This window comes from Muntiacus reevesi, chromosome 4 (genome assembly GCF_963930625.1).
Source record: "Muntiacus reevesi chromosome 4, mMunRee1.1, whole genome shotgun sequence".
Taxonomy (NCBI): Eukaryota; Metazoa; Chordata; class Mammalia; order Artiodactyla; family Cervidae; genus Muntiacus; species Muntiacus reevesi.
Genome location: NC_089252.1, coordinates 29,168,914 through 29,188,622, shown reverse-complemented (window position 1 = coordinate 29,188,622; position 19,709 = coordinate 29,168,914). Strand labels below are relative to the sequence as shown.

The 19,709-nt window shown below is 40.6% G+C and overlaps 1 protein-coding gene across 1 annotated transcript in view; it reads left to right on the top strand.

The window, feature by feature from the left end:
- The first annotated feature begins 5,891 nt into the window (after nucleotides 1-5,891).
- Nucleotides 5,892-19,709, top strand: part of TAF4B (TATA-box binding protein associated factor 4b) — a 90,376-nt gene continuing 76,558 nt past the window's right edge. The window contains exons 1-3 of the mRNA XM_065935140.1: nucleotides 5,892-6,371; nucleotides 15,362-15,507; nucleotides 17,082-17,189. Coding sequence (XP_065791212.1) covers nucleotides 6,029-6,371; nucleotides 15,362-15,507; nucleotides 17,082-17,189 — 597 coding nt within the window. The 5' untranslated portion in view covers nucleotides 5,892-6,028. The remainder of the gene's footprint in view (nucleotides 6,372-15,361; nucleotides 15,508-17,081; nucleotides 17,190-19,709) is intronic.

Sequence of the window (19,709 nt, the reverse complement as noted above, 5' to 3'; positions counted from 1 at the left end):
TGGGGAAGGCTTTTAAAGGGAGGTGAACCACTGTATGAAAAGGCATTGGTTTTCATACCAGTGAGGTTTGAGAGAAAGTTTGGGACATCTGGGAAGTTCCTGTAGTTGTATATGGGGCCAGTGGAAGGTGCCCAGCTTTGTGAATTCAGTGAAGTTTCATGGATATTATGGACAGGAGATGAGGGAGAACTTAACTGTGTGTACAGATTTCAAGCGTTACTAAGAATACATATTTTAAGAAAAAATTTGCTAATTTTTGATTATGTAAATACTATTCATTCATTGTTTAAAAAATATTAGAGCATACAAGAGAAATTTTTTTTAAAAAAGATCACTTGGACTATCCCCAAATAGAGATGTCCTCTGTTAACAAGATTGGTGTATAATCTAGATTTTCTTCTGAGCATCTATCTGTTTATTGGTTACAAATATTTTTTAATTTACAAAAAAAGAGTCATACTTTATATCAGTTCAGTTCAGTCGCTCAGTCGTGTCCAACTCTTTGCGACGCCATGAACCACAGCACGCTAGGCCTCCCTGTCCATCACCAACTCCCAGAGTCCACCCAAACCTACGTCCATTGAGTTGGTGATGCCATCCAACCATCTCATCCTCTGTCGTCCCCTTCTCCTCCTGCCCTCAATCTTTCCCAGCATCAGGGTCTTTCCAAATGAGTCAGCTCTTCGCATCAGGTGGCCAAAGTATTGGAGTTTCAGCTTCAACATCAGTCCTTCCAATGAACACCCAGGACTGATCTCCTTTAGGATGGACTGGTTGGATCTCCTTGCAGTCCAAGGGACTCTCAAGAGTCTTCTCCAACACCACAGTTCAAAAGCATCAAATCTTCGGCACTCAGCTTTCTTTATAGTCCAACTGTCACATCCATACATGACTACTGGAAAAATCATAGCCTTGACTAGACAGACCTTTGTTGGCAAAGTAATGTCTCTGCTTTTTAATATGCTGTCTGAAGGTTGGCCATGACTTTCCTTCCAAGGAGTAAGCATCTTTTAATTTCATGGCTGCAGTCACCATCTGCAGTGATTGTGGAGCCCAGAAAAATAAAGTCAGCTACTATTTCCCCATCTATTTGCCACTAACATCTTTTTTTCATTTAACTACATGCCATGATCATTTTTTTCATAAATGCACCTCTAAAAGTATATATCTTAATGCTGATTAATATTCCATAGTGTGAATAGATTTCTTACATTAGGATCATTCAGCTGTATCCACTTTTTTGAGGACCTTGACTTTCAAATACTAAAAATTTTTTAAAGTGGCTCAGACTTCATTAACCTTTAATGAAGCCACCCAAAATTGAAATTATTCACGAAGTCAAAACTCTTTAAGAGTTTGAGGAATTTCCTCGTGGTCCAGTGGTTAGGTCTTGGAGTGGTGGGGTGGGGGGCAGGATCCTGCAAGCCATACGGCAAGACCAAAACAGAAAGAGAGTGAACCACATTCCTTTAAGAAGAAAGGAGTGATACAGTGGTGTTCTGTTGCAGAAAGTATTTAAACAATCTGACGCAAAACACAGATACTGGACTAGGCTCAAGGTACAGAACTTGAAGGCACACAGTAGTTTCTGGCATACTTTGAAGGTGAGGCCACAGCCATCTTAGTCAAGTAGTTGTTTTCTTAGGCAGATTTTTCAGCTGATCTCATTTCACAAATAAAGAAGGTTTCCTATTTAAATCCTAAAGAGTAGTAAAGTTCTACTCATTTTGTGGAGACTGTAGGTACTTGGAAAATCAAATGGCCAATAAGAATAATTGACACATTAAAAAAAAAAAGAATAATTGACACCTTCTACTCGGTAACTGTGTGTGAGTGTGTATGCGCCCAGTCATGTCTGACTCTTTGTGATCCCAAGAACTTGTAGCTTGTCAAGCCACTCTGTCCATGGAATTTTACAGGTAAGAATACTGGACTGGGTAGCCATTTGCTACTCCAGGGGATAACTATACCTAGTTAAATTGTTTGTGTCTGTGTGTTAAAAAGGGCTCCCAGACGGCTCAGTGGTAAAAAAAAAAAAATCTGCCTGCCGATGAAGGAGACATATGTATGATCCCTGGGTCGGGAAGATTTCCTTGAGAACGGAATGGCAACCCACTCCAGTATTCTTGCCTGGAAAATCCCATGAACAGAGGAGCCTGACAGGCTACAGTCCATAAGATAGCAAAAGGTTTGACATAACTGAGTAACTAAGCATGCATGCAGTATGTAAATAGTAAAATATTCAGAACATAGATTTTATATTTGTTCAGTTTTATCACCTGAGTTAATAAGCAGAATATCTGGACAATAAATGACTTAATCTCTCATTTAGAAGGTGCTAAGGGCTTCCCTGATGGCTCAGCAGGTAAAGAATCTGCCTGCAATGCAGGAGAGCTGGGTTCGATTCATGGGTCGGGAAGTTCCCCTGGAGAAGAAAAGGCAACCCACTACAGTATGCTTGCCTGGAGAATTCCATGGACAGAGGAGCCTGGTGGGCTGCAGTCCATGGGTCGCAGAGTCGGACATGACTGAGTGACTAAACACTCACTCACACTCAAGGGATTCCCAGGTGTTTACCACACCAGGTAATCCCAGGGATTACCACACCACTGGTAAACAATCTACTTGCAAAATCAAGAGACCTAAGAGACATGGGTTTGATCCCTGGGTTGGAAAGATCACCTGGAGGAGGAAACGGCAACCCACTCCAGTATTCTTGCCCAGAGAATTCCAAGGACAGAGGAGTCTGGCAAGCTATAGTCCATGGGGTGGTAAAGAGTTGGACAGAACTGAGTGACTGAGCACATACACACATGATCTGAATGTTTGTATCTCCCCAAAACTCATATCTTGAAATCCTAATGCCCAAAGGTGACAGTATTAGTAAGCCAGGGCTTTGGGGTGGTGTTATATCATGAAGGTGGAACCCTCATGAATGGGATTAGTACACTGGACTAAGGTAAATGAACAAGGATTTTCAATATCTTTAATTTCACAAATATTTTAACAGCTAAATCTAATAAAGTGTTAGCCACTCAGTCATATCTAATAAAATCAAGATATAATCTTCCCCCTACATTTTTCTTTTCTTACAGAGAATGCATTTTGCCTCACTATATGTACTGTTTTATTGTTATAAATTTCTATAGAAAGGAAATGTAATAAACACAATTATTGCTAAACTCCAAATTCAGGACAAGTATTGTAGTTACTTGAACTGGGTAAAGAGGAGTAAATTTTTAAGTAGAAAAGTAAAGCTCCCATTAGCGCAGCAAATTACCAAGCAAATGTAAACAATTAAAAGAGAAATGTCCAAGGTCACCTTAAAGAGAAAGTATACTTCCTCAGTCAGGTCTCTTTGTAACTTGATAGAAATTATTTACATACCTAAATACAGTTTGTGAGTTGGGGGTGGGGTTTAATGGAGTTTTAGAAAAGGGTAGTTCTCAGAGCAAACTTCTGACCCTTTCTTTCTTCAGCTGAACAATTTGTCCAGCGTGGAAACAGCAGGTCTGAGATTCAAATCCACTAGGTGGTTTTGCTTCCCTGAAAATGTTGCATTGTTGTCGTTTAGTCACTAAGTCGTGTCCGACTCGTCCAACCCCATGGACTGTAGCCCACCAGGTTCCTCGGCCCATGGGATTTCCCAGACAAGAATACTGAAGTGGGTTGCCATTTCTTCTCCAGAAAATGTTGCTTGGCTCCATTTAATTCATTTACTTAGCAAATATTTACTAAATATCTTTTCAGGGCAAAGTACTTTGCCAAGAGTTGTGTGTGGGGGATATAAGAATCACTAATGACGGAGAAGGCAATGGCACCCCACTCCAGTACTCTTGCCTGGAAACTCCCATGGATGGAGGAGTCTGGTAGGCTGCAGTCCATGGGTTTGTACTGAGTCAGATACGACTGAGTGAGTTCACTTTCACTTTTCACTTTCATGCATTGGAGAAGGAAATGGCAACCCACTCCAGTGTTCTTGCCTGGAGAATCCCAGGGATGGGGGAGCCTGGTGGGCTGCCATCTGTGGGGTCGCACAGAGTCGGACACGACTGAAGCGACTTAGCAGCAGCAGCAACTTTTTAACATGCCTCAACAGCCCATTTTCCTTAGTCTCCCAATCTGTGACGTAGAATAAATAGCTGTACTTCGAAGATGATTTCATTTTAACAGAGCTTTTTTTTTTTCCTTTCCTCCAACTCAAAAAAAAAAAAAAAAGAATCACTAACGGAGTAGTGGGAAGAGATGTGTTTTGGGATCAAACAGACTGGTTAGATTCCCAGCTTCATGGATAAATTACTCCTTTGCAGTTTTTAAGTCAGTAAAATGAAGTTGGTTGTTGTTTTTTTTTTTTTTTTTTTAAGGAAGAAAGCAAGAAGGAAATACAAATATCTGTGACCAGGACACAAGAAGTGCTCAATAAAGCTGCTTTTCTCTCCTCAACTCCACTTGGAGGAGTTTTCTATAAGGTACGTGATCAAGTAAGCCTTCATAAAATGGGGAAGGGTGTAATTGATTTGGGTCTTAAGAAGGGTTCTTGATTTGGACTGGTTGAGATATGGGAGAGAACAAACTCAGCGACTGACGTGTTTGAATTGGAAGTAGATTCTGTTCTCTGGAACAGACTAGGAGGGTGAGAACAGGAAGCTGCAAAAGTCAGGATGCCTTTTATAATCTCATTCAGTATAGAGTAGGTTCCTAAAAACACAAAGTTATGAGGACAACAGCCTGAAATCAAGGCATCTTTTCTGATTAGATCTACGCGGCAAGTTTTTCCGTATTTGATTGTATTATTGATTCATTCACCACACACTTTTGATTTATTCAAAGAGCAACACAGCACTTAAAATCTACACACTAGAATGTGACCAGGAATCAAAAGACACTGTCCCAGTTTTGAAGCAGACACATAAACAATTTAAATACGTTTAGAGGTGATAAAGAGTCAGGTAGAGCAGCTCTGAGAAGAAAAAGATTTTTTCTTGGGTCAGCTCAAGTCTAATTATACGAAAATAAACACATTTTACCAACTGTAAAATTATACGCCACGCTTAAACATTAAAAAAAAGAAAGGGACATTAAGTTTTGTTTTTTTTCCCCCCGAAGTGTCAAACGTAAAGCTCATTCTAGCGATGCTTTTGGAGCTAAACCCGCAGAAAAACACTGAGGAAGCGTGACTGAGTTCTTACTGTTACTGCTCTTCGAAATCGGTCCTCCACATCGTTTCCTTAAAAAGTAGAAGCTTATGGGAAACACAATCTTGGCTCTTCAAGGAACACGCAACTAGAGACATCAAGGAGAAAGCAGAACGCGGATGTCGCAGTTTTCCAAGTGCGGTCTGCCGTTCCCACGTGGTGGATTTTTGGCAACTCGCCCGCCTTCCTCCGGATTCGGGGGAAGATTCTAACGCCCTCTGGAGCCGTCCCTAGTGACGTCACGAGCGCGATTCCAGTCTGCGGCCAATCACGCGGCCGGATTCCGGGGGAAGCCCGGGGCGGCGGTGGCAGCCTGTGCGCGTGCGCGAGGTCTCCGCGTGGCTATATAAACATGGCTGGCGTGGCCGCGCGGCGGGGCCGTGCGGAGCGCGCGTAGGGGGCTTCGGGGCGCTCTGGCTTCGTAGGTTTGAAATTTCTGGCGGGGGATCCGCCGCGCCGAGTTTCGGTGGGAGGTGGAAGCCGACGTGACGCCCTTCCGGGAGCCGCGCAGCCGGGCTCCGGTGCATCTGGTCCCGGGGCTGAGGCGCCGGGCTGAGCCGGCGCACGTGTGAGCGCCGCTGAGGAAGCGGCGAGCGGCCGAGCAGGTGTGGCAGCCGGCGGGGCCGCGCTGACGGGAGGAAGGTCCGGGACGCCGGGGTTCCGCTGTCCAGCGCGGCGTGGGTCACTGACTCCTGTGTCGCGGTCCCGGCGCCTCTCCCTAGCGATGCTGTGGAGCTGGAACTGCACCGGAGTCGGCGGCCGCTTGTCAAGCCTCCCCTCGCCTCTGCTCCCGGAACGGCGGCGCCGCGGCTGCCGCTGATCCACCTGGGGGGATGCCCGCGGGCCTCACGGAGCCGGCCGGCGCCGCTACCCCCGCCGGTGTGGGCGCCTCCGGGACCGTGACGATGGCCCCCGCCGCGGCTCTGCCCGTCCGGGTGGAGAGCACTCCGGTGGCCTTGGGCGCCGTGACTAAGGCTCCTGTCAGTGTCTGCGTAGAGTCCTCGGCGTCCCAGCCGCTGCGGTCCCCCGTGGGGACCCTGGTGACCAAAGTGGCCCCTGTCAGTGCCCTTCCTAAACTCAGCAACGGCCCTCGTCTGCCATCTCCTCAGATTGTCGCCGTGAAAGCCCCCAACACCACCACAATCCAATTGCCTGCTAATCTGCAGCTTCCTCCAGGTACGTGGCTCACCTTGATAGCTTTAGCGGGCCAGCTGACTGTGACAGGGGAAACGTCGCAGCCCCCGATCGCGCCTTGTCGCTGGGAGTTCCAAAGCACTCAGCCCAGAGAACCTTTCAACGTCTCCACTTTGCGGGGCAGTGATTTGGCTTGACAATGGAGATAACCTCTTTGAGTCCTTCCTGCATAGTTTTTCTTTTCATATTTAAGGAAAGCATTTTTCACCTGAGGGGCCACAGTAAAAGCTGGAGCAGCATGTTCGAGAGGCCTTTGAGGCACTGGCTCTTACATTCGGGAAGATAGAGATTCGCTCAAGTTTTATTTCGTGTGGAGAAAGGATCAGTTTTCATAGCCACACAGTTAGATTACTGTGTAAAAAAAAAAAAAAAAAAGTGTTTTTAAAAGGTTCTTCTGTGTTAAGACCGAAAGAGAATTTAAATTGAAGCAAGCCTAGATAAATTTACGGCTTTCTAGTACCAGAAATGAATAATGTTGCTTCCCGAACAACCTTCAGAGGTGTGATGATTGTAACCTGCCCGAGTTGACAGGTCAGAGCCAGGAGGTTATTTGTGAAGCAGTGTGTGAATTCTGCAGCTAATGAGCCTGTGACTACTTTTTATACTAAAGTTTACTCTGTAGGGCTGTTTTTCTTGACTGAGGTAAAGTTTTTGCTTTGTGATGACTTACATATTGTAAATATGCTGGAAGGTGTGTAAGTATTTTATCTTGTTTTCTTGCCTCCAGTGAAAGTCACTTGGAATTTCTGTGGGAGGAAAAGGCACATTTTCTCTTCTTTGGAAAAAAATTCTGCTGGTTATTTTATTGTATTCTATGTGTTTTGCTTAGCAGCAGTGGGAGCTCTGACCAGCAAAGGTGGTAAAGAAATGGAAACCTTTTGGTTCACATGATGTCAGTTTGCCCTTAGCAGAATGAGGAGGCCTGTTTTGTAGCTAATGTTCTGTTTGGTGAGGAACATTGTGGAAAGATTAGTTCTTAACTTTTGATGAACTTGTGTTTTAGTTCTGTATGGTACAGGGGGTACTTACACTTAAGACTGTGTGCTCCACTGGATACTTTTTTTTTTTTTAATGTTTTGGAAGGGCATCATCTATTAAGAGAATCATCATAAATTAACCCTGTACAGAACACAGGAGCTAGGTGGACAGAGACTATAGTCTTTTGTAAGACATTGCTTCCTACTAATCAGTCCCTGCAGGGCTTGCTTTTTTTCTTTCTTAACTTCTATACAGGGTTACTGTGCAGTTGGAAAAATTATCTTTCTCAAAAGAGCTGATGTCAGTTTCCCACTGTCTACAAATTCCAACAAAAAGTAAACCCAAGTGTGCTCACACAGTGCTCTTAGTCAACATTACTACTGGTATGTAGTTTCAAGGTCTCCCCTCAATTGGTAAAATAAACAAAACCTTACAAGAGGAACACTAAAATATACATGAATACTTTGCTCAGTATCACACAATAAGTTAGGTTTCCAGTTCACATACTCTATGACTGTGCGATCCACCTCTTCCATACTGGTTCCCAGGACTGTGTCTGCTTGGAGGTTTAAAATAAAGAAAATAAGCCAAACTGTGGCTTAGGAGTCCTCTCTGGAAGACAGTACTGGCCTTCTGAATGCTGGGACTCACGGACTTGTTGATGTGGCTTCCTGCTGTGCCAGGATCTCCTGGCAGGTCCTGTACATTTCAATCAAGCAGTTCCACTGAATATATTTTGTGCTGGTTCTAAATTGTCACCCTACATACCCTCTTATAAAGTAGTTATGAATATGCTTAGATGAAGTACTCCTGATTTGTTAAAAACGAAATTTCTTTCTAGTCCCCAAAGTTTGTTTAGAAATGATCAAAAAGTATTGAGAGGAAAACTTTCAAAAGTGGGAACTCGCTGGTGAGAGGGACCCGATCGCTTATTGAGAACATACTGTGCTATAAAAATTGAGGTAAAGTTGACATACAATATTATATCGCTGGGCACTTTTTATACATTTCCATTATTTTGTTTCTTGGTCAAAATAGATAGCAAATAAGGAAAAAGTTGTCTAAGGGTAAATAATTTGTTCAGTGCCAGACAACTCCTAGATATCAGAGGGAAACTGAATCCAGCCTTGTTTGACTCTTTCCACAGCACTGGGCTTACCACTTGATGTGTGTGTATGATATGCCTCCTTGAGTAGCAGTGTTAAAAGGTGATTTATAGAGTTTTAGAGCCTAATCTTTTTATTACGCAGAGAAACCAAAACTGAAACTTGCTAGAGCAAAAGAGCAGCAGACCAGGACCACAGCTTAAGTATGCACCACGCTGACACTTGTTATGCCGTGGGAGCGCTGTGCTGTGCCTAGTCACTCAGTCGTGTCATGGACTGCAGCCCTCCAGGCTCCTCTGTCCATGGGGCTCTCCAGACAAGAATACTGGAGTGGCTCGCCACGCCCTCCTCCAGGGGATCTTCCCAACCCAGGGATCGAACCGAGGTCTCCCGCATTGCAGGCGGATTCTTTATCTCCTGAGCCGCCAGGGAAGCCCATGCTGTGGCAGAAACATCCACAAAAGAGAGGAGATAAATTGTCTCTAGGAGTTACTTAGAAAGGAGATAGGATGATACTTTGAGGAGCAGCTTTTGGAATTTCTGCTCAAGTGTAGCAGAAGAGCATACTCAGGTTTGCACTCTTGTAGGTGCACAATAAGATAACTGATAACCTGAGGTATGACATAGAAACACTGATTCAAATAACGTTTGGACACTGATTAAAGTAATGTTTTAAAGAGTTTATCAGTCTTGTACTAGTTCTTTTATAGGCCAAGGATTAGCAGAGGATTACTCACAGATGCTTAAATTACATAGGAGTCAGCTCTGATTTTTCCAAGGTAATGAACTCTTTGTGTTTGATTTCTCTTTACTTCAGAATTTCCTCTGTGAACTGAACTATTTTTTTAAAATGTACATATGTACCACAGGTTTTTCTTGGGAGCAGGAGCTGGAAACAAAAAGAGGGGCATTGTGAGGAAATGAAAGAAACTGTAGCAAAGCCTTGAAGATTATTCTGTGGAATATTTTTGGTAATCTCTTCAGTCTTTTCTCTTTTATGAATTTGTGGGATTCAGACCAGACTGTGTCTCTTTGCATTTTTGGTATCCTGTGCCTCTTCTATCATGTATTTGAGAGTGATGAGGAAGGACTTGATTGCTTCTTTTATGCCACAGTTCTTTTACGAACTGTGCTTCATAAATTCTGCTTCCATAGTCTTACTGTACAGAAGTTTGTGAAAGTTGCTGGTGAAATGAATCAGGTCCTTTTTCATCAGCTCCTTCATGCTGAGACATGGCGTAGGTTTTGCATCTTTCTAGAATTCTGAATCAGTACCTGGATAAACTTGTGGTTCTTGTTTTCACCCCAGCTTTATCAGAGGGATATTCCATAATCATCTGCTCCCATGGTTGTCCCAGTACTCCTGGACGCCATGGAAAGAGTTGGCAGTTGTCGTCAGTGGTCACCAGTGTCCCGGTGACTCATCTGGTAAAGAATCCGCCCGCAATGCGGGAGACCTGGGTTCAATCCCTGGGTTGGGAAGATCCCCTGTAGAAGGGAATGGCTACCCACACCAGTATTCTGGCCTGGAGAATTCCATGGACTGTATAGGCCATTGGGTTGCAAAGAATCTGACACAATTGAGCAACTTTCACTTTCAGTGCTCACCGTATGTACCAGCCACAGTTTGGATTTCAAGGGCTGTGAAGTCACTTTGACTCACATTTACCCTTACAGCATTAATAACAACTACTACTGACAACTTTAAAATTCATAAATTTGCTCAGAAGTATTGTCTCATTTGACCTCTTTAACAATCTGCAAAGTAGGTATGTCTCTCAGTCTGCAAACATGAGATGTCTTTCCATTTGTAGATCTTTAATTTCTTTAAACAACATTCTGTAGTTTTCAGATATTGCTTTTGTACTTTTTTTTTGTTAAATTTATTCCTAAAGTGTATTACTTTTTATCTTATTGTAGGCGGAATTTTTTCTTAATTCTCTTTACAGTTATTCGTTGGATATATATGGAAATGCAGTTGATTTTTGTTTATTGATCTTGTATCCTGTTTCCTAGCTGAACTCATTTTTTAAGTTTTAATAGGTTTTTTTTATCATGGATCTGTTTGGATTTTTATATACAAAATCATGATATATGTGAATAGATAGTTTTACTGTTTGTTTTGGATGCCTTTTATTTTCTTGTATCATTGCCCTGGTTAGAATGCTCAGAACAATGTTAAATACAACTGGTAGTGATTGTAGGCATCCTTGTCGCGTTTCTCATTTCAGGAATCCTGATCTTAGGGTAAAAGAATTTAGTCTTTCACTGTTAAGTATGATGCTAGCTATGAGTTTTATTTATTTATTTTTTTAGCTATGAGTTTTAAACCAACCTTGCATATTGAGATAAGTATCACTTGATCATGGGGTATAACACTTTTTAAATGTTGCTGAATTTAGTTTGCTAGTACTTTGTTGAGATTTTTTGCATTGGTATACATAAGATATTTTGGTTTTAATTTGAGGATAATACAGACCTTACAGAATGAATTGACACGTGTTTTCTATTCTGTTTTTTTAGAAGAATTTATGAAGACCTAGCATTTATTTTTCTTTAGATATTTGGTAGAATTCATCAGTGAAGCCATGGGGACCTGAGCTTATCTCGTGGATACTATTTTATATTATTCATTCAGTCTGTTTGTTAGAGGTCTATTCAGGTTGTACGTTTTCTTAAGTTAGTTTTAGTAGTTTATTATGTGTCTAGGAATTTGTCCATTTCATATAATTTATCTAATTTATTGGTTTATAATTGGTCATAGCATTCAACTAGAATCCTTCTTTCTGTAAGGTTAGGGGTAATATACCCTCCTTCATTCCTGATTTTAGCAGTTTGAGCCTTTTCTTTTTTTCTTGGTTAATCTAGGTCAAGATTTCTCAGTTTTTTGATCTCTTCAAAGAACCAACTTTTGATTTTTTTTTTCCTCAGTTGTTTCTCTATTCTCTATTCTCCTGACCTCTGCTCTAATCTTTATTAATTTTCTTTCATCTGCTTGCTGTCATTTTTATTTAGTTTTTTCCCAGTGTCTTAAGATAGAAGATTATAAAGCTATTACTTTAAATTATCCTTCTCTTAAAACATAGGGATTTACTTTTTGTAGTCTGTTTTCAACCTGAAGAACTTAATTTGGTATTTTCTGTCTGATGCTAGTGCCCAGTCCTCTCTGTTTTTATCTGAGGATGTCTTTTCTTTTTTTCACTTTTTATTTGGGTGTAGTTGATTTGCAATGTTGTGTTAGTTTCAGGTGTGCAGCAGAGTAAATCTGTTATACACACACGTATGTCCACCCTTTTTTTAGATTCTTTTCCTGTATAGGCCATTACAGAGTATTGAGTAGAGTTCCTTGTGCTATACAGTAGGTCCTCATTAGTTATCTATTTTATATATAGTAGTGTGTATATGTCAGTTCCAATCCAGGATGTCTTTGTCTCCTTTTCTGAAAGATATTTTCTTTGAATATCTGATTGTTGGTTGATAATTGTTTTTGTTTTCCTCAGCAAGTGGAATATGTCATACTCCTGATGTCTGGCCTCCATTGTTTCTGATGAGAAGTTAGCTGTCAATCCTTTTAACACAGTTCTCTTGTATATTTTTCTCTTACTGTTCTCAAGATTTTGTCTTTGTAGATTTTTATCATGATGTGTCTTTACATTTATCTTATTGGGTTGACCAAAAAGTTCATTCAGGTTTTTCCATCTTATGAAAATTCAAATAAACCATTTGGCCAATTAACAACTTAAGAGTTTGTTTGGCTACTTCGATGTTTATTTTTCAGCACATTTGGGAAGTTTTTAGCCCTTATGTCTTTGGATGTTTTTCTGCTCCTCCCTCTCCCTCCCCCCCACTTCTTCCCCTCCTCTCCAGTGTTCACATCAGGCCGGTGTTGACGTGCCTGTCACTGTGCCAGGTTTCTGTGAAGCTCTGGTCATTTTTCTTCATTCTTTTTTCTCTCCATTCTTTGGATTTCATAATCTCTATTGAGCCGTCTTCAGGTTCACTGACTTATCTTATGCTCATTCAAGTTTGCTGTTGTTGATCCTCTCTAGTGAAATTTTTATTTTAGTTTTTGTACCTTACAATCACAGAATTTTTTTTTTGTAATACCTGTTTCTCTAATAGTATTCTCTACTTAATGACAGAATCATCATCATATCTTCCTTTACTTCTCTAAGCATGATTTCCCTTAGTCTTTTGACATATTTATAACAGTTACTTTGAAGTCTTCTAACATCTGATTTCACTCATAGGTGGTTTCTGTTGCCTGCCTTTCTCTGTGTGTGATTCTTTTTTCTTTGCATGTCCTATAATTTTTAAATTAAAACTAATATATTGAAACTTCCAGTGGCTAAAGCTCCATGCTTCCAATGCAGGGGGCCCAAGTTCGATCCCTGGTCAGGGAACTAGATTCCACATGCTGCAACTAAAGATCCTATCTGCCGCAACTAAGACCCAGCACAGGCAAATAAATAAATATTTTTTTAAAAAATTAGCAGAGTGACTTGAGGTATTGGTTTACTCCCTTGAGTGGATTATTGTTGTTTGTTTTTTAAGTGTCTGGCTGAACTATTTTAATGAAGTCTGCTTCCCTCAGAGGGCACAACTTTAGGCATAAGCACAGCCTCCCTGGGATGACAGAGGTTTTAGCAGGGCTCTTTTTGACTGTTTCTTTCTTTGATAACTCTGTTAAACTTTCTGCCTCTGCTGGTATCATGCTGGTATCATGAGACTCCACTCACTGCCAGTTACCCTCTTGTTTTCAACAGCACCCTAAGGCCTGACTAGCTTCACAGTCTAATTCAATTAAATATGGACTCATCTACAGGAAGTAGTTTTTTGAGGTCATTACTTGAGGTTCTGACCCCAGTGAAATGAAGTGAAGTCGCTCAGTTGTGTCTGACTCTGTGACCCCATGGACTGTAGCCTACTGGGCTCCTCCATCATGGGATTTTCCAGGCAAGAGTACTGGAGTGGGTTGCCATTTCCTTCTCCAGAGGATCTTCCTGACCCAGGGATCGAACCCGGGTCTCCCGCATTGTAGACAGACACTTTACTGTCTAAGCCACCAGGGAAGCCCTTGTGACCCCAGTAGGGCCATTCTTAGTTGTTTCTTTGTCTTGTTCTCTCTGGTAAACCAGAGATAGACCTGTGACTTAGCATAGCCTGGATCTGTTAGGAAGATACCAAAAGCCTTTCTTTTAATTGTTCATTGTATTTGAGAATGCCCTTAGTTTGACCTTTCCCACACTCTGAAATAAAGTCAGTTTCTCTTGGGAGGTGTTTGGAGCAGGTACTCAGGACATTGGCATGCTTCTTTCTGAGTGATGTCTCTGCTTTAGAAGTGGGGTACTGGGCTTGGGTGGTAACCTCTAGTCTGCTCTGCTTACCTCTTCCATCATGGAACTCCCACCCCATGAAAGAGCTGGGATGAGGGTGATGGGGGCCCAAGTATTCTCAGTCGAGCCTTCCCTTTATGAGTAGGGATGAGTAAAACAAGAAGCCTGGAAACTCTTGGATGCACTTGTCTCCAATTTATTCTCTTCCGTATGCAGCTTGAGGTGTCAGAGATGCAAGATATTCTTCCTGAAAAGTAACAAAGCCCTCAACTGGAAGCTTGGGAGAGAGGGACACCCTATGTTGGCCACATTACCTAAACTGAGGGAGAGGGGGTGGGTCATGGTTCAGATGCCACAGATTCTTGTTGTTCTTACTGAGTTTTAGTAGATTCTCTCTAATAAATTGTCTAGTCATTTTCTGTATGCCTTTGGGCAATTTCTGAAGACTTTAAATAGTTGTTTTTAAAAATAATTTTCACCAGTTATGGGTAATGGCTTTATGGAGCTCTTCATGCTGCCATTCCAGGAATGGAACTCCAGCTATGAATATTCTTGCTTGTACCTGCTACTTACATGGACAAGAATTTCTTTACAGTAGAAATACTGGGTTAGAGGGTATGCAAATGGGAACCAGTTTGGCACAGTCGTGTAGAGTTAAATGAAGCAGTTGTAACAAACTAGACTACCAGCTTCAAGATTTTAAGAGTTTTTGTTGCTACACATCTCTCTAATACTTAATATTGTCAATGGACTTCTTAATTTTTGTCTGCCTAGATAGACACAACGTGATATCTCACTGTGGTCTTAATTTACCTTTCCCTGTCATTGGTGTCTGTGTTTCTTTTGTGCATTTTGGATGTTCGTTCTTTGAATATATGTGAATTAAAATTTTTTTTTCCAATTTTTGTGCTTTGTCTTTTTACCTCATGGTATCTTTGGCTGAGCAAAAGTTTTAAAAATATAGTGGTATGTATCAAGCTTTATTTAGTTAAGAAATTCTTCCCTGTTCCAAGTTCAGAATGACAGTTTTCTACATTGTTTAAGAGGTTAAAAGTTTTTATTCTTGTATCCTTGATGTCCTTGGGTTTTTGTGCATGGTGTGGAACATTTCATCTTTTCCATATAAGTAACTAATTATATAGTAGCTCTTTTTCTCACTGATCTGCAGTACTCTTAGAAAAATTTCATATGACTAGTGTCTGGAGGCTATTTGGGACTTTCTATTCTATTCCATTGGTCAGTTTGCATAGTCTTGTGCTGTTACCATACTGTCTTAACTGTAGCTTTATAAATAGTTTGATGGCATGAGGAAAAGTGTTTTGCCTTTTTCAGGAGTATCTCATCCATACATTTAGACTTTTAATATGTTAAATAGCTTTGAGTAACAACATTTTTCTGTATTATATATTGTAATTAGTAGACATGGAATTCAGTATGTACTAACTGTTCATTTATTCAGAACATTTTACAGCATTGAAAGAAATGGGAGAACAAAATATATGAAGATTATGCTTCATTTATTAGCTCACGTTTTGTTTTCTGTTAACTACAGGAACCGTTTTGATCAAAAGTAACAATGGTCAGCTGATGTTGGTATCTCCTCAGCAAGCTGTAACAAGAACCGAGACCACAAGTAACATAACTTCAAGGCCAGCGGTGCCAGCAAATACGCAAACCGTCAAAATCTGTACCGTGCCGGTAGTATACCTTAATGTTTTCTTCATCCTCCTTAGTTTTCTAGCAATTACCTTCATATAAGTGTGTATGTATTTGCCAGTAAAAATAATAGAAGAGATGATCCTGCTCAACTTTTTGATTTAAGCTACTTTCCTTGAATATGTTAATTTTATCAAGATGTTTGGTTTTGTCATTTGGTAAAATTAAAAATTTAATCTTCATACTCAGATTTTGTTGTCCTCAAGGGAATGTTCAAAGGGCTATTTGCATCTCTAAATGGGAAGAAAATAACCATTCTCCTTCTATTTTAATTTGTGGTAAGAAAAAAAAAAATTTGTGGTAAGACATCAACACTACAGTTTACAGTATTCATTTTTATCTATATCATACAGGAGTTATCTTTAAAAAATTACAAATCTACTGTAATATTTCATTAACTTGGCATTGTTAAAAGGTGATTTATTTTACATACATGATCATCTTTCTAGGTATCTAAAGCTTATCCTGTGTGTGTCAGAGTTAATAAAAATATTTTTATGGGCATCTTTCTTTGGTAAGCAGAAAATAAAGAATGTAGTATAGTAATTTCTTCATGAATCAGGCTCATCCTGATAAAAAGGTTCATTGTATTCTGTGGTAATATCATCTCTGCCAGTCTGTCCCAACCCGCTGTGTTCTGCGCTACCCTAATTTGATTCTAGGTGCTCAACCAGTCATTTTCTCTATTTCTGTATCAGTGATAGCTACTCCTTCCTTTTCTTGTTTCCTATGGGTTGAGAAGATATGTTAGCAGACTTTTGTTTATAATGACACATTAAATAAGAATCCAAAGGGGAAGGGCATGATAGTGGTAGAAGATTTAAGAGATACAAACTACCATGTATAAAGTAAATAAGCTACATGGATATATCATACAACACAGGGAATATAGATAGTATTTTAAAATAGTTGTTAATGCAGTATAACATTTAAAAGTTGGGAATCAATATATTGTAAGTCCAAGACTTATATAATATTGTACCTAAGCTACACTTCAATAAAAAAGGAATAATAATTATGTGATACAATGTAGATGTTAGTGAATGTTATGGAATCATTGCATTATATAAATGCATTATATAAACTCCCATTCATGTTAGGGAATCATATTGCATTATATAAATGTATCAAATCAACACATCACACACTTTAAACTTATGCAATGTTATATTTCTATTATATCACAATAAAAAAAGCTTAATTAGTGATATTTTTTTAAAAGACTGAAAGGATATCAGCAATGAAAATGGCAGAAAAAAAGAATCTATGTTTTCTGTGAGAATCAAAGAGTAAAATTCAAGTTTTTAATGCTGAAATACTGTAATATTTAGGAATATTAAATCAACTCTTCACCTGCTGAGCCATCAGGAACCCATAGTAACAATTTACTAGTTAGGTTAATAGTAGAAAATATGCATAAAGTTCATAAGGTTATAAAGCAAGTTATAACAAAGAAGTTTCTTGTGTTAAAGTGTTCGGCTGTTTGCTATAATACTGCTGATTTATTTTAAACTACCAATATTGATGACTCTCTATCATCTCCCCCTTCCCCCAAGAATTCTAGTTCACAGTTAATCAAGAAAGTGGCAGTGGCACCTGTTAAACAATTGGCACAAGTAGGAACTACGGTGGTAACCTCTGTTCCAAAGCCTTCCCCAGTGCAAGTAAGTTGTGACTTGTGGTCATGTGCACCTTGGTTATATTCTCGTGTTTTGTTATTATTTATTGTTGGCTATTTCCTGAAAAGAACAATCCACTGATATATGAAGATACTTATTAAACTGGGAACTATTGGAAGTATGGGAAACACAAGATGAACATGGTATATAGTCTTGGAATATCATGTTTATTTGAATGTATTAAATTAATACAAGCGTGTCTAGTGTTTATGTGTCCCAGGGTCTATAGGCAGGTGCTGGGACAGAATTTTGGCGTCTGGGATGTTTATAAAGGATTGATAGCTGTGGAATGGAAGGAAAATAGTAATTTGAACTAAATGCAGGCCCAATAATGCCTTGGCCACCCTAATGGGGAACTCTGGAGCAAGCGCGACCTGTCAAGAGTTGTCTCACTGAGTGCCATCTTGGTTGGGTGAATCACAGTTCCCCCTCTGTGATCAGTCACTGGATGTGGACTCTCCAGGGAGAGTTGTGTTCATGGCAAGGTAATGTTCTGTAGCTGAGACTTTCTGAAGGAACTGACAACTGTCATCTCTCTAAATAGCATCCCCAACAGCTAGGATAGCATATATCTTTCTTTCTGATGCTATATCGCAGTCTCCTCCTTGAAGCACTGGGACATACATGTTGGAAACCAACTCTTCTTAGATTCTAATAGGTTTCTTCCTTGGGGAAGCAAAGAAGAGGAAGTTAGTAGGGTGGACCACAGTCCCCACCGCTGCAGCTGACATCATCATTTCCCTCCACCATCCGTTGTGGATTCCTCCCACTCTTACCTACCAACTCTGTTGGGTCTTAACTGGTAGTGTGATCAGACTTTTATCCCTGAGGGATCTGAGGTCCAAATTGCAGTTTTGTTTTTTTTTTAAATGTTTGTTTATTTCTTTATGGTTGTGCTGGGTCTTCATTGCTGTGCATGGGCTTTTCTCTAGTTTCAGAGAATGGATGGTAACTCTCTAGTTGCGGTGCACAGGCTTCTCATTGTGGTGGCTTCTCTTGTTGCAGAGCACAGGCTTTAGGGTGCATAGGCTTCAATCATTGTGGCACGTGGGCTCAGTAGGTGGGATCCCTGGGCACAAGCTCAAAAGTTGTGGTGCACGGGCTTAGTTGTTTCTCAGCACGTGGGATCTTCCTGGATCAGGGATCAAACCCATGTCTCCTGCGTTGGCAGGCAGATTCTTTACCACTGAGCCATCAGGGAAGCCCCACCACAGTCTTTTTAGGCAAGAGTTGTGGCCCTTGTCCATTTATCACCATAATTGGACAAGGAAATAACCAAGAACCAGTAAGTGAATCACCTGGATTCACTGCATAAACTCCTTGACCTTCACTGTTTAAAAGCAACCTTCCCTATTCCAGATGTCAGGTCTGTTACCCCTGTCATGATAATGACTCTTCTCTTTCCTGCTGGTTGGTAGATAATTCGACCTTGAAGTCCCCAGGAGGCAGCCGTAGTGTCTACTTCCTAGGGACTCCTGTTTCATTCTTTGGTGAAAGCGTGCACACTGTAGGCAGGAATGGAAAGCACAGAGACCCCCAGTGAGTTTTGGGGAGTAATAGTAAGCAGATCCATTCATCCTTCTACTCTTTGATTTTTTGGTTCTTCATGTTTTTGTCCATATAAAATTTTTTGATTGAGTGAGTACACCTAAGTCTTAGAAGATGGAGGAGGGAATTCTGTCTTCATAGAGTATTGTCTCTGAGTTCGCACTTCACCTGGTTTCTGCAGGCTGTTCTAAACTAAGCAGGGTCCTGCCAGATGTGATACAACCAGTGGATCTCGTGGTCACGGGCCCACTGTTTCCCTTCCTTTGCTGTATAGAAGGTACATCTTCCTGGAACCTGTTACGTGAAATCCCATGCTGTAGATCAAACGTGGTGTTTAAGGTTTCAAAATTGTTTAACCATATTACTTCCTCTATCATTAGAGATGATGAGCAGTGAATCTGATTTTAAACATAGTTTTTCTTTTCCCTAATAATGGCTGCCATTTATTGAGCACTTAATATGTTGAACACTTTAAGAGTTTTACATCCCTCACCTCATTTCATTTCGTCCTGTGATTACTCTATGAGGAAGTATTATCTCCATTTTATGTGTGTGAAAATAGGTTTAGAGAAGTTAAGAAATTTGCATGATTTCTGCTAATATGTAGCAGAGGGGCATTTGAGTCAAGGTCTCTGTCTGACTCTGGAAACTGTTCTTTATTACCTCTGTGCTGATTGTCCCAAACTCTAGGTCCCCCCAAACTTGGGTTATTCTAAGGAGCTCATTGGGCCAAAGAGCATAAATTGAGGCCTATTGATGTCTGCTCTGTATTGTAAGAAATAATTATGTGTCTTAAAAGGGGATTTTCTTTTTTGATGATCAGTCAGATGTAGGCACCAAATACCACCACAGAGAGGTATGTGGAAGTGAAAGAGATTTATTATACTGGCAGGTCTTAGAAAAGGGGGCATGGCATGCCATGCGGGGGGGCACGTGGGAGGAGACCTGGGGTAGACT